Source organism: Artemia sp. Qi Xiang Cuo, chromosome 11 (genome assembly GCF_049724085.1).
Source record: "Artemia sp. Qi Xiang Cuo chromosome 11, ASM4972408v1, whole genome shotgun sequence".
In the NCBI taxonomy this organism is placed as follows: Eukaryota; Metazoa; Arthropoda; class Branchiopoda; order Anostraca; family Artemiidae; genus Artemia; species Artemia sp. Qi Xiang Cuo.
In genome coordinates this window covers 40460766-40474108 of record NC_142804.1, presented here as the reverse complement: position 1 = coordinate 40474108, position 13343 = coordinate 40460766, and the positions used below count along the sequence as shown (strand labels likewise).

The following is a 13343-nucleotide window of genomic DNA, read 5'->3' as shown; positions in this document are numbered from 1 at the left end:
TTACTATAACTTTACAGTGGAATTCATTAATCAGATATTTTAATATACCCTACATGGTCTAGTGGTTGTGATAGCTGGCTCTCACCTAGATCAATTTAGGGAATGATTGGCCGTAAAAAAAAGAAAAAAGAAAAAAAGTCTTAGGGCAATAAAGCAGTAACTTAAGTGCCTCAATAGAGGCGTTTTGGACAAAAGCTACCAATAAAATCGGTGCCAAAATTGTGTTAGAATAAGGCGAATTCGATGGACCACCCCTTTCAAAAATCGTGTACACCTTACTATGCAATTTTGCTGGGCTGAAGTGTTTGCCACTTGTAAAAGCAATATAATAATAATAGAATGAAATATTAATTTCAAAAAAGAACCCAGTAATGACAGATTAAATTCTAAGCATTTTGAATTTTGCAATTTTGCCCTGTCATTAGGTCGAATAAGATTTTAATTTCTGTTAAACACAATATAAATAAATTTTCTCTTATGAGTTTCTAATTCTCTTTTGTCTTTGTATCAGGAGCTGAAATAATTAGAAGTATGATAATTTGTCACCAATGTGATGGCTAAAATCTTTATAATCTTTATACTTCTGCAGGTATATACATTTACATTACAATAATCTATATAACAATTTTCGAAAAAAGAATTCATCTGTATGTGACAAGTACGAAGAAGCAAAAGTAAGAGAGTACACTAGTGACTGGAAAAATCATGACGGAGGGATTTTTGATCAGTGTCACAATTTCCGTTTCCCAAATACTATTGGGAAAGTGACTGGAGACGCTGGGCATCCGTGAACAAGTGCTAAATTGAGAGAGGAATTTGGGACAATATTTCTGACATGTCTGAAATTTTCGGACATGTCAGAAGAAATTCCCGTGCCGAACCTGGTATAACCTCAACAGTGCTAAATTGAGAGAGGAATTTGGGACAATATTCGGGGGCGCCCACCCGCCCAGAGTCTCGGGCAAGTGACCCAAAAATTTCAAAAAGTGTGTGAAAAATTCAAATTTTTTTCAGTTTGTGGGGCTAAGCCTAGGCAACGAATAGGTACTATTTGAAAGATAAAAATGGCTTTAAACGATTGTTTTTCCTGTTATTTCAAGCAAATTTATGGTCCTATGTCAATTTTAAATTCTTGGTCAACCTTCTTAAGACCATAGGCGGGTCTGCCTTGTTTGCCTCTTTTTTAACTTCTTGATCAGCATGCCTAAGACTCTAGGCAGGCATGCCTTTCCAAAAACTAACCTGACAAGTATGTGTCCAATAAGAGAGTCATTCATACTCCTGCCATTTACCTGTGCCCCAGCCATTTAAACATTGGCCTCTCAATTACTTGGACTATTTATCTTGGCTTTTCTCTGTCTACAAATACCCAGCCCAGTCTTGATGCAACCTATTGCCCAAAATACTTGATAACTTCAATTCAAAGGCAATTCCCCCGTTAAGGTGAAATTATATTTTGGTGACATAAATGTTATCTTTATGTGCTGTTTTATTTGTCACTTCAAATTACTTTTTTTTGCTAGTTTTTTTTTTTTTTTCGTTGGACAGTACTAAAGGGTTAGACACAGTTTTATACTGTGAACAGTTGGAGAAACATCATTGCCATCTAAGTTTTAAAACTGTAAAGCTTATCTTGCTAGTTAGCAGTTACTCAGAGTAGACATTGCTCGTTTACTGTCGGTAAAGAGCAAACTCAGATGCTTTTTAAATTCATTTTAATTTGAAATTTCGTATATAATTTAAATTCTTTTTAAAACAATTTACTGTCATGAGCTACGGTAATTTAAAAGGAGTTATGTCACATCGCTTAAAACTGGCAAATATTTTGGAAGTTGTTTGACTATTCTTAAAGATAAGCGATCTTTATGAGGAAGTTTTTTTTATAATATTCCATGACAGGGCAAAAATGAGAGCATATTTGATGAAATCAAACCACTTTAAAATACGCCCAAAGGCCTTCCATTGGGACCTTTGTATCTCTCAGATGGAAAATCTTTGTATGACTCTGGTTTCATCAAGGTATTCAATTTTTTTTTAATATATCCACCTTTTTAAATAAAAATTTATTTCATTTTATGAACTGTTTTCGTAATTAATTGCTATTATCCTTTAGGATGCACTTATCATGTAGCTTCCTGAAGCGTAATGATTTTACCTTAGGATTGCAGGCTGCCCTATGATCAGTTTCTTAAAAATGGCACTAGAGCTTTTAATTTGGAATTAGATTTGCCCTTCCTCCATTTTCAATTACCATAAATTTTTGATGATTAGTATTGAGAAAAAGAAATAATACTCGGGGAATTCATCGCTCTATAGGGGATTATGTTATATTATGTTTAATAGAAAGGAGAAAGGACTTGTACAAGAATTATCTGAGTGATAGATCGCATGAAAACAAAAGAAATGTAAAGAAAGTGGAGAATGCATTGAAATATGAACTAAGCAGGTGTGAAGTGGAGGCCATGGATAAAATTGCCGAAGATTTAGAAGATGCAGCTAGACGGCATAATAGTAAAATATTGTACTGGCACGTTAACAAATTGAGAGGTAGTAGTCAATCCGGACTTGTCCCAGTTAAAGATAGGAATGGGGTGGCAATTAGCGATAAGGAAAAAGCTAAAGCGAGATGGGCCGAACATTTTGAGAATTTGCTTAACCGAGATAGAGTTGCAGGAAAAAAAATAGAAGAAAGTGAAAAAGTTTGTGATACCTTGGATGTGAAGGAAGATTTGTTTTGTGAGCAAAAATTAACGACAGTAGTAAAAGGATTAAAAAATGATAAGGCTCCAGGTGCTGATAGGGTAGTAAATGAGTTTCTTAAATATGGTGGCTCTGAGGTTAGAAATAAGGTATTGAAGATTATGAAGATGATTTTTGAAAAAGGGGAAGTACCTAACGATTTTAGGAAAACCTTAATTAAGCCACTTTATAAGAAAGATGATAAAAGTGGGTGTGGTAATTATCGAGGCATTAGTCTGGTCTCTGTAGGTAGCAAATTGCTTAGTAAAATGATACTTTTTAGACTGAGAGATGCCGTAGACAAAGTTTTAAGAGAAGAGCAGTGCGGTTTTAGAAAAGGTAGAGGATGTGTTGACCAAATTTTCACTCTTAGGTTAATAATTGAGAAGTGCCTAAGTTTTCAAACACCTTTGGTCCTCAGTTTGATAGATTATGAGCAAGCGTTCGATTCTGTTGATAGAAGAGCTTTAGTAAAGGTTTTATCCTTGTATGGTATACCAGACAAATAGATTAAAGTGATTAGTGCTATGTATGAGAATAACACTGCTGCGGTTAAGGTAGGAAATGAGATTAGCAGCTGGTTTTGCATTAAATCAGGAGTTAAGCAAGGTTGTGTTCTATCCCCCTTTATTTGGATTATTTTGATGGACTTTGTTTTAAGGAGCACAGGAAAGGCAATGGGAGACCACGGAATCAAATGGGGAGGAAAATGTCTCCTGGACTTGGATTATGCTGATGATTTAAGCATCCTAGATGAAAGTGTGAGCAAAATGAATGAAGTTTTAGAGGTTTTGCGAGTTCAGGGTGCTAGAATAGGTTTGAAAATTAATGTTAGGAAGACTAAGTCACTAACGCTAGGAATATGTGAAGATGAAAAGGTGCCGTTGGGTAATGAAAAAAGTGATCAGGTGGGGAGCTTCACTTACCATGGTAGTATTATTAGTAATGGTGGGAGCAGTGAAGATGTTAAAAATAGAATAGCCAAGGCTCAGGGTGTTTTTTACAGTTAAAAAAAGTCTGGAAGAAGAGCATGATAAGTCTACAAACCAAGATTAGAATATTAGAAGCTACAGTGATGACAGTGGTCAAATATGGCTTTGAAGCATGGGCGCTCCGAAAAGCAGATGAAGATTTGCTAGATATTTTTCAGAGAAATTGCTTAAGGATGGTTCTGGGTACCCGGATGACTGACCATATATCAAATAATAGGCTATACGAAAAATCTGGTTCAATACCGCTTTCTAGGTCTATAATGAAAGAAAGGTTGAGGTGGTCAGGGCACGTTGTGCGGATGAAGGATGACAGATTGCCGAAGCTTGTTCTTGTCGGCCAACCATCTAGGGCTAAACGGAAAGAAGGTCGTCCTCTTTTGGGGTGGGAGGACATCATAAAAAAAGATTTAAAGGGAATGGAAACTTCATTGGCAGTTGTAAAAAGGGAGTCTTCGAATAGATTGGGGTGGAGGAGGAGCGTGCGTAGCTGTGTTGGCCTCAGGCAGCTTGGTGCTGCGATGAGTTGTTAGTAGTAGTTAGTAGTATAGGGGAGAGTGGTATATACCTGGAAGTTTTTTTTTAATACAAAAAAATCATATCAAATTGTTGAATAAAGAATTGGTTGATAGATCAAATGAAAGCCATTATAAGGACAATAGAACATGCTTTTTCATATTTTTCCCTTCAACTGAAAAACGGGAGTACCTGCATGTACCAGTTATCCCACTAAATACCAGGGGGTGGTACATACAAGGACAGGGGATGGTACACAGTGGGCTATGATACAAAACATTCATCTATTAGCAAAATAACGTTAAGAATAACTTTTATTATCAAAGAATCAACTTCAAATAACTGAAATCAAGAACACCTTCGCCATAAATTGACTGCCAATTGGTGAAAATGAAATAGGAAGATGCTCTAAAAGTAGCCCCAGGGACAGGAACAGGGAATGATAATTTTTCATTACATCTTGTCTGGGGTAAAAGATAGACTTTTTTCGGTTTGGCCCCTTCCATTTTTGAAGTCAAGCCAGACACATGCCGTTTACTTTGGCACTGTTCTCCGTTTTTTCAACAATACAACCAGGGTAGAATTCTCCCTCATATACTTTTCCTCCTCCTTTGTAAAGGGGACCTTTACAAAGTCATCAACGTTGATATAGCCAAAGACTTCTTCATTCACGTCCTTTTCATCAGAAGAACCAACTTTCAAAGAATCGTTACTTTACCCAATGTTAACATATAGTATTGGTTATTGGGACCCGGCTCAATGGTAACCGAAACTCTAGAAAACGGTATTTTGATACAAATAGATACATCAAAAGAATCGAATTTTAATGCTGATTTCAAATATTTAAGTTTTATCAAGTTTAATCCTAACCATCAAAAGTTAGGCGCCTGAGAAAATTTGGCTGATTTTCGAAAAAAGGGGGAAAGACTCCCTAAAAGTTATAGAACCTGAATGAAAATCACACCATCATGTTCCGCCTATCAGAGAACCCTACTGTAGAGGTTTCAAGCTCCTATCTACAAAAATGTGGAATTTTGCATTTTTTGCCAGAAGAAAGATCACGGGTGCGTGTTTATTTATTTTTTTTCCCCAGGGGTGATCTTATCGACCCAGTGGTCCTAGAATATCGTGGGGGGGCTCATTGGAATGTAAATTAAAAATTCTATGCCCTTTTTAATTGACTAGAAAAAATGGAGGGCAACTAGGCCCCCTCCCACGCTCATTTTTTTCCCAAAGTCAACTGATAAAAATTTTGAGATAGCCATTTTGTTTAGCATGGTCGAAAATGTTATAAATATGTCTTTTAGGATTACTTAATCCCCCGAAGTTTCCGGGAGGAGGGCTGAAAGTTATGAACTTTACCCAATATTAACATATTGTATTGGTTATTGGGAAGTATACAGTACAGACGTTTTCAGGTGAGATTTTTCCTGGTAGGGGGGGGGGGTTCAGGAAGGGACGTACGTAGGGGGGGGACTTCTTCTGGCAAAAAATGGAAAATTCCACACATTTTTGTAGATAGGAGCTTGAAACCTCTACAGTAGGGTTCTCTTATACGCTGAATATGATGGTGTGATTTTCATTAAGGTTCTATAACTTTTAGGGGATCTTTCCCCCTTTTTTCGAAAATCAGCCAAATTTTCTCAGGCGCGTAACCTTTGATAGGTAAAATTAAACTTGATGAAGCTTATATATTTGAAATCAGAATTAAAATTTGATTCTATTGATGTATCTATTGGTATCAAAACTTCGTTTTTTAGAGTTTCGGTTACCATTGAGCCGGGTCGCTCCTTATTTACAGTTCGTTACCACAAACTGTTTGATAGGCTACTGGGAATTTTTGTATTTTTCCCCTGAAAGGATACGTTTTTTGTGTTTTATCATCATATATCTATGTTTTCAGGAGTGATTGTATTTATATAGGTGTCGCTTTGAAAAAGATTTAATTTTTTACAGTTATGAAGTATAAAGGTGTCAAATATATTGGGTTTTGGTATCAAAACTAGATTGAAAATATGGAATTAAAATTTATTTGATTTTCTTAATCTTAGTTTTAATATTTTACTTTGAACAAACTACTTCTATTATACGTTACTTTATATAACCAATTGAGTCTAAAGGCATTAAATATTTTGATAATCAAGTTCAAAATTGTCGATATTGTTATAAAATATCCGTCCAGCGCTTGGGTATTGCTCAACAGAACTGAATGCTGGGAATTTATATCTTAGTTTATATATTAGGCTATTGTTTTGTGTAATTTTTTTTAACTAATTACTTTTTCGATTTTTATATACTTTTACTTTAATTGACATATTTTTTTCATTGCCTTTAGAAAAATAGTTGTAAGTTTCATTAATAAAAAAAAGTAATTTTCGACTGAAAGTAAGGAGCAACATTAAAACTTAAAACGAACAGATATGATTACCTTTGTGAAGGGGGTTGCCCCCCTCCTCAATATCTCGCTCTTCACACTACAGTTTTTCGGCAATTTAAAAAAAGGGACTTATTGTTCTAATAAAACGACCCTCGTGTTTCAAGAGTTGTTTTTAAAGAATTGACACAAAATTTAAACTTTAGCGTAAAGAATGAGGGGTTGAGGAGGGGGAAACCCTCATATACGAAATAATTTATGTTCGTTTTAAGTTTTAATGTGGCTCCTTACTTTCAGTTGAAAAAACTTGTTTTTTTTTTATTTCTGATCTTTTTCTAATAACGCCAGGATACCTGGCTCCATCTCCACAGAAAACCCCCCTCCGCACAGAAATATCCCCTGGGCAACTCAATCCAGGCGAAAATTTACCCCGGAAAATTTCCCTTAACATCTCCACCCTCTAAAATTGAATCGGTAAAGAAAAAGCAAAACCTATAAAGAAATTTCGTATAGGAATTCTGGCCAATTCACCAAGTGTAAAATTTCCCCTGAAAAGTTCACCCCCTGGAAACTTCCCTCTCTTTGGAAAATTCTCTCCGTGTAAAATCCTTCCAACAGAAAATTCTTCCTCCCCTCCCCATCTGCAAAATGTATGCATATTCCCAATAACAAATAAAACAAGGGGTACGTTCAGTACTTTAAAAACCTTTCTCCATGGGCTGTAGAGGGTAATTTTATCTCAAAAAACATAGCTATTGGGCCTTTCAACTATACTGAAGAAAAATGCTATCTCAAAATTTTCATCGAACGATTTTGGGGAAAAGATGGAGTGGGAGGGGGCCTAGTTGCCCTCCAATTATTTTGGTTACTTAGAAAGGGCACTAGAACCTTTCATTTTAATAGAATGAGCCCTCTCTCTACGGTCTAGGCAAACTGGGTCGATACGATCACCCCTGGAAAAAAAAAAACGAATAAACGAACCCGTGATCTTTCTTCTGGTAAAAATTACATAATTCCACATTTTTGTAGATATGAGCTTGAAAACTCTACAGTAGGGTTCTTTGACACGCTGAATCTGGTGGTGTGATTTTCATTGAAATTGTTTAACTTCGAGAGGGTCTTTTCCTTTTCTTAGAAAATTAGACAAATTTTCTCAGGCTCGTATCTTTTGATGGGTAAAACTAAACTTAATGAAGCTTATATACTTGGAATCAGCATAATAGGCCAATTCTTTTGATATATCAATTGGTATCAAAATTCAGTTTTTTAGGGTTTCGGTTACTATTGAGCCGTACTTACTGTTCATTACCACGAACTGTTTGATTACCCATCAAAATCCAAACAGACATCACTTAAATATTGATTGTTTATTCTGCGTTACCAAAAATACTGCGTTTTTAAAACTTCACAGTTTCATGAAATGTAATTAAACAAATAGATAAGGGTTTTCAACTAAAGTAAGGAGCGAGTTCAAAACTTAAAACAAATATAAATTACTCTGTATGTAAGTCTCAACACCTTGCAAATCTGTTCCTTGCTTTCAGTTGAAAAGCTCTTTTTTTTAATTTATATTTCTGATTGTTTTCCAAAACATTCCCAGGGCTAACCAAGATTTAATTTGAGGTACTTGTCCCTTAAATCCCTGGTTAATTGTTTTTAAAATGTGTAAATCAATAATTTAAGTTGATTAGTACAGTCCTATGTTGAAATTTTGGATAAAATTGGAATATACTTTAAAAATTGGGGATGAATAGTAATTTTTGTAAAAAGTCCTTGTTAATATTAATACTAAAGAGTTACGGTTGGATAAAAAGGAATATTATTCATTGTATGGATGGAAATTCTGTGAGACTTTTGATCTTTTACAAAACTGAAGCCATCACAACCTCTGTAATAGGATTTTCTTATCGATAAATACATTATATACATTTGTTTTAAATACATTGAAGTACTTCGTATAAATAGAAAAAAACACCATTTAAAATTGCTGAAAACTAAGTTCCTTGCAGTATTTGCCACCCCGAAGAAATTTCCTGGTGAGGCTGTTGATGACCCGCCTTGCCTTTTCCACCTCTCTGCTGGTAGAAATCGGAATGTAACATTTTTTAAGAATCTACCCTACCCCCACCTAAACAATGACTCATCCCTACCTCATTATAACTGATACGAAACAACAGGTTGCCAAATACTGCCTAATATCCTTATTAATAAAGTGAATCAACTTGGTTGAATCCAGTACTGTCGCCATATGGCATTACTTCTTTTACAACTAGAAAGCCTAAAATATAGTTATTCGTAGGTTTAAATCAATTAGCTATTCAGAATTTTAAATTGATTGCAAATTCATTCTCTTCGTGGTAAAGTCGTAGTTTTGTGCCCTAAAATAGCAAGAAAACAAGATTTTTTCCTGGTCCAATCTGTATGGTCACTTAAAAAAGACCTTTAAATTTATTCTGTAATTCCCTCCCAATTACCTTAAACCTTCAGTTTGATACAATCACCTTTGGGAAACAGCAAAACAAACCAACACGCATCGAATATGTTTCTTCTGAAAAAAAAAGCGAAATTCCACATTTGGAATATTGGAATTTGAAACCACTACGGTAGGGTTCTCTGATATGATGTATCTAATAAAGAGATTTTCAATCAGATCGCTTGCTTTTTTTTGGGGGGGAGGGTGTATTTTGTTTCATTTTGCATGCAATTTCGTTGCTCTTTTTATTTGAGAGTTTTTTCTCAAAAGTATTCAAAAATAAACTTATTCCTACGAAAAACAAATCCTGAAATATATTCCGTTACCCAACCACCACTGATATTTGGGCGTTTGGCCGGTGCCCTTGCTCCCAACCTTTGATGGGTAAGACTAAATTTGATGAAACTTATATATTTGGAATCATCAGAAAAATCCGATTCATTTGATGAATGAATATATCTATTGGTATCAAAAATTCAGTTTTTTAGAGTTTAGGTTACTATTGAGCCGGGTCACTCCTTACTTACAGGTCGTTATCAAGAACTGTTTGAAAAATACAAAATTCCACATTTTTGCAGGTATGAGCTTGAAACCTCTACAGTATGGCTCTCTGATACGCTGAATTTGATGGTGTGATTTTTGTTAAGATTCTTGGACTTTTAAGAGTGTTTTCTTCTTTTTGAAAAACAGGCAAATTATCTCTGGCTCGTAACCTTTGATGGATAAGAGCCTGAGAAAATTTATATAAACTTAAATAAACATATATTTGGAATTAGAAGAAAACCCCGATTCTTTTGATATATCTATTGGTATCAAAATTCCGTTTTCTAGAGTTTCGGTTACTATGGAACCGGGTCGCTCTTTACTTACAGATCATTATCACGAAGTGTTTGATGTGAATGAAACTATGGAATGACCTAACGTTGAGCTCCAACGTGTCCTAGCGTTGAACGGAGTAGGCCTATATTCCGTGATGAACTGTTAAAAGCTTTTCAAATATCCAAGTTCTGTTATGTACAGAAGCTAGAATAAATTATAGTTATGATTGTTAATAGAATGATCGATTAATTGGATCTAAAAGAAGAGTAAATAAACAGAATAATGAATTTAATTGCTAGACCCTGACTTCCATCGGGGCTGGAAGAGAACATAGTACTCAGGGAATTAACTATGTTCACAACTTCCGCTTCTGAAACAGCTTCCAGTACGATGGAATTCATACAGGGAGGGACATAATTAGTTTTTTTTTTTAATCCGATAGCGTTAAATCCTGTCATGCCCCTTTTCTTCTAACCCCTATGAGGTAAATAGGCCTACACAGATGCTTCTGGTAAATAAAACCTCATTAGAGGAATCTTTAGAATTTTTCATCTCATTTTCAAAAAAAATAATAGCAGCCCGTTTTTGGGCTCCATATCAATCCATAATTGAACTTTATTATGAAGCAAATGGCGTGAATAAAGCCAGAACATCAATGCAATACTATGGATCAAAACTTTTCATCTCATCCTTTAATACTAACGAAAATTAACTGTGAGAAGAGGGAGCATAAAGAAGTGGAGCAAAAACTGCATAAAAAGACCGGACAAGTTCCTAAAGGGCGTTATTTCATATGGAAACCCAAAGCTGATTAAGAAATATATGTCTAAATAAGTCTGAAATAAGAACGGTGATACAGGTAATAACTGCAATGACGGGTCAGAATGAAAATTATTTTCTGAACGGGAGGACTTGGTCCCCTGATTGCTAGAATTATGGGATTGCGGTTGAAACTTAATACAGCTAATAGAGGAATTTCCAGCCAGGATGGGACACCAGCTAGAAAAGTTTCATAGTTCGGATGTCAGTTCGGAGGATATCACTGGAAGGGATGTTACCGTCAGCTGGGGTAGTTTGCGATGGGTAGCTCAAATCCATCATCAATCTTTTTGACGCAGGCTTATGACGCAGGCAGCTTATTTCGTGGAAAGTGGAGCAACAGCGGTCTGAGCCTTGATATGAAGACCTACCCCATGTACCTTCTATGAAATTAATACGCCTCCACGTGTACAACCAGTGTATAAAATCCACTAGAGGAATTTTCGTCACTATTTTTCGTTCTTTAAGTAAAAAGAAAAAAAAGAATGTGTATGAAATATACTTTTTGGCTTTAGTTTACAACAATATGGTCACTCATCTCTTTTTACTTTCGATCTAATTTGTTTCTATTTTTGTTTTAAACAGAATTTTTTTATGGATTGGTATATTTTTTCGGTTTAAATTTCTTTCCAAATTTACACTTGTCAATACGAGTAGCCATACAAGCCCAGAATTATGTGCTTCGTGCTTTTTCTGTATATATTAGCTATGTAATAAAGATCCCCATAATAAAAAAAAACTAGGATCCTGTTTTTCTTCCATTATTCTATTGCAAATGCTTTGTTTTGAATTTATATCATTGCTACTTAACAATCATGCTAGGGCATATTTTCTCATTCAGGAACGCGCTTGCTGCGTGTTAATAAATAAAATAGTTTGTATCTTCTATGTAAATTGACTTGTACCGATGCAACCGCTGAATTATATGTTTTTAATTGTCTACCTGTGATTTTTAGTAAACTGGTGTATGAAGTACCAATGCCAAATTGTGTACCTCATGAGCGAGCCCTTGCAAATCAATGTCCTTTGAATTGTGAAGGCGAACAAGAAATTTCTGTTTGTGGATCCGATGGAAATGTTTACGCAAGCAATTGTGATTTAGAAATGCAAAACTGTGGGTAAGTCTGCTTTTGTCATTTAACAGAATTAGTTTTACAGTTCGCATGCGCACATAAATATATGCTGGACAGCCCTCCCCCTCCAAATTTTTTTTAGGTATGGCACCCCTATGAGCAGTGACAAAAAATATAAAACATTCCTCCTGAGAAAAATTCCACCCAAACCAACTACTAAAATGAGAGAAGAGGAAATAAGAATCATTAACAGTAAAAAAAAAAAAAAAGAATAGAAAACGTGTTTTGGAATCAGTCAAAAATACTTTTTAAAGATTATTATCAAAAAATTAAAATGCAAACAGGATAGTGTAAGTTTTAGTTGAAGAACGAAAATTAAACGATGATGATAAGAAACTATGATAATCCAACTCTCGATACTTTGAAACGCAAGGGACCAAAGGGAAAAATTTGAAATACCAAGAATTCCCAATAAAAAGAGTTTGAATAGCTCAGAGAAGGAAACAAGAATTTTAAATAAGCGGGAGTTTTATGGGAATTTATGATTTTTATTTCACAGCATTTGCACTATTATTGACACTTTATGATAAATGTGCTAGACGTACAAAAATATTTTTTTTAAAGATTGGTTATTTCCTTTTGAATGAATGAAATTTTGTAGTTTCTAAAGAAATTTCGATGGTAGTGAGAGCTGAAAAGAAATGTTCACTAGTTTCTACTCTAAGGACATAGGAAACCAGACCAGTTAGAGATATTCTTGCATTGCTCAGTTTAACTGGACTTGGTGGTTGTTGTTCTAGACTTCCTCTCCCTCTTTGTCATCAAGAGAAGCTAATTCCGTCAGCTTAGCAGCATTTAAGGATACTTGGATACCAATGCCATCGTTACTTTGAACCTAATCCTCAAATGTTGACTCTACCCTGTCAGGTAGAAGTCTCCATCCTGAATCAGAGCTCATAGGTTTTGGTTGCTCTAATGATTTTTATGGGTTTTCTGTTTACTTAGCCCTACCCTCATTGAAGTAATTATAAAAAGCGGTTGGGCTTGGCATTTTTACAGGCCTTTGAATCATGATTTTATTTGTCACAGTGATATATTTTCCTTTCTCCAGTACTATCCAACATAAGAAAACTTTCAACTCGCCACATGGTAGTGGGTTTTTATGTACGGTGCAGTTGCCAAAAAAAAAGTAAGATATTAGATTTTTTTCTTTTTAATATTATAGCTAATCGTGATCTGCCATTTATTAAGCAAGTCTGTCTTTTTTGCATGATTGTTTTTTTGACCAGTAAGTTATGGGCAGCGAGTTCCATCCATGCTATACACTAGAAGGCCGTTTGTTCTTGTCTTGCTCATCTTCCTTGCCTAAAACATCTGGTCTTCAAAGATCAGGATGCAAATATAAATAGATAAGCATCATCTGCGTTGAATATGTTTCTTGGGTTACAGCCATTCAGAATCTATCTTAGTTGGTCAACACATTTGGAACAAACGAAAATTCCCGATCCGGTAATCTTGTCACATATGCTTTTGAATATAAT

The 13343-nt window shown here is 35.1% G+C and overlaps 1 protein-coding gene across 1 annotated transcript in view; it reads left to right on the top strand.

The window, feature by feature from the left end:
* Positions 1–13343, top strand: part of LOC148946970 (uncharacterized) — a 268849-nt gene that overhangs the window by 108657 nt on the left and 146849 nt on the right. Inside the window, exon 5 of the mRNA XM_089096472.1 lies at positions 11686–11847. Coding sequence (XP_088952598.1) covers positions 11686–11847 — 162 coding nt within the window. The remainder of the gene's footprint in view (positions 1–11685; positions 11848–13343) is intronic.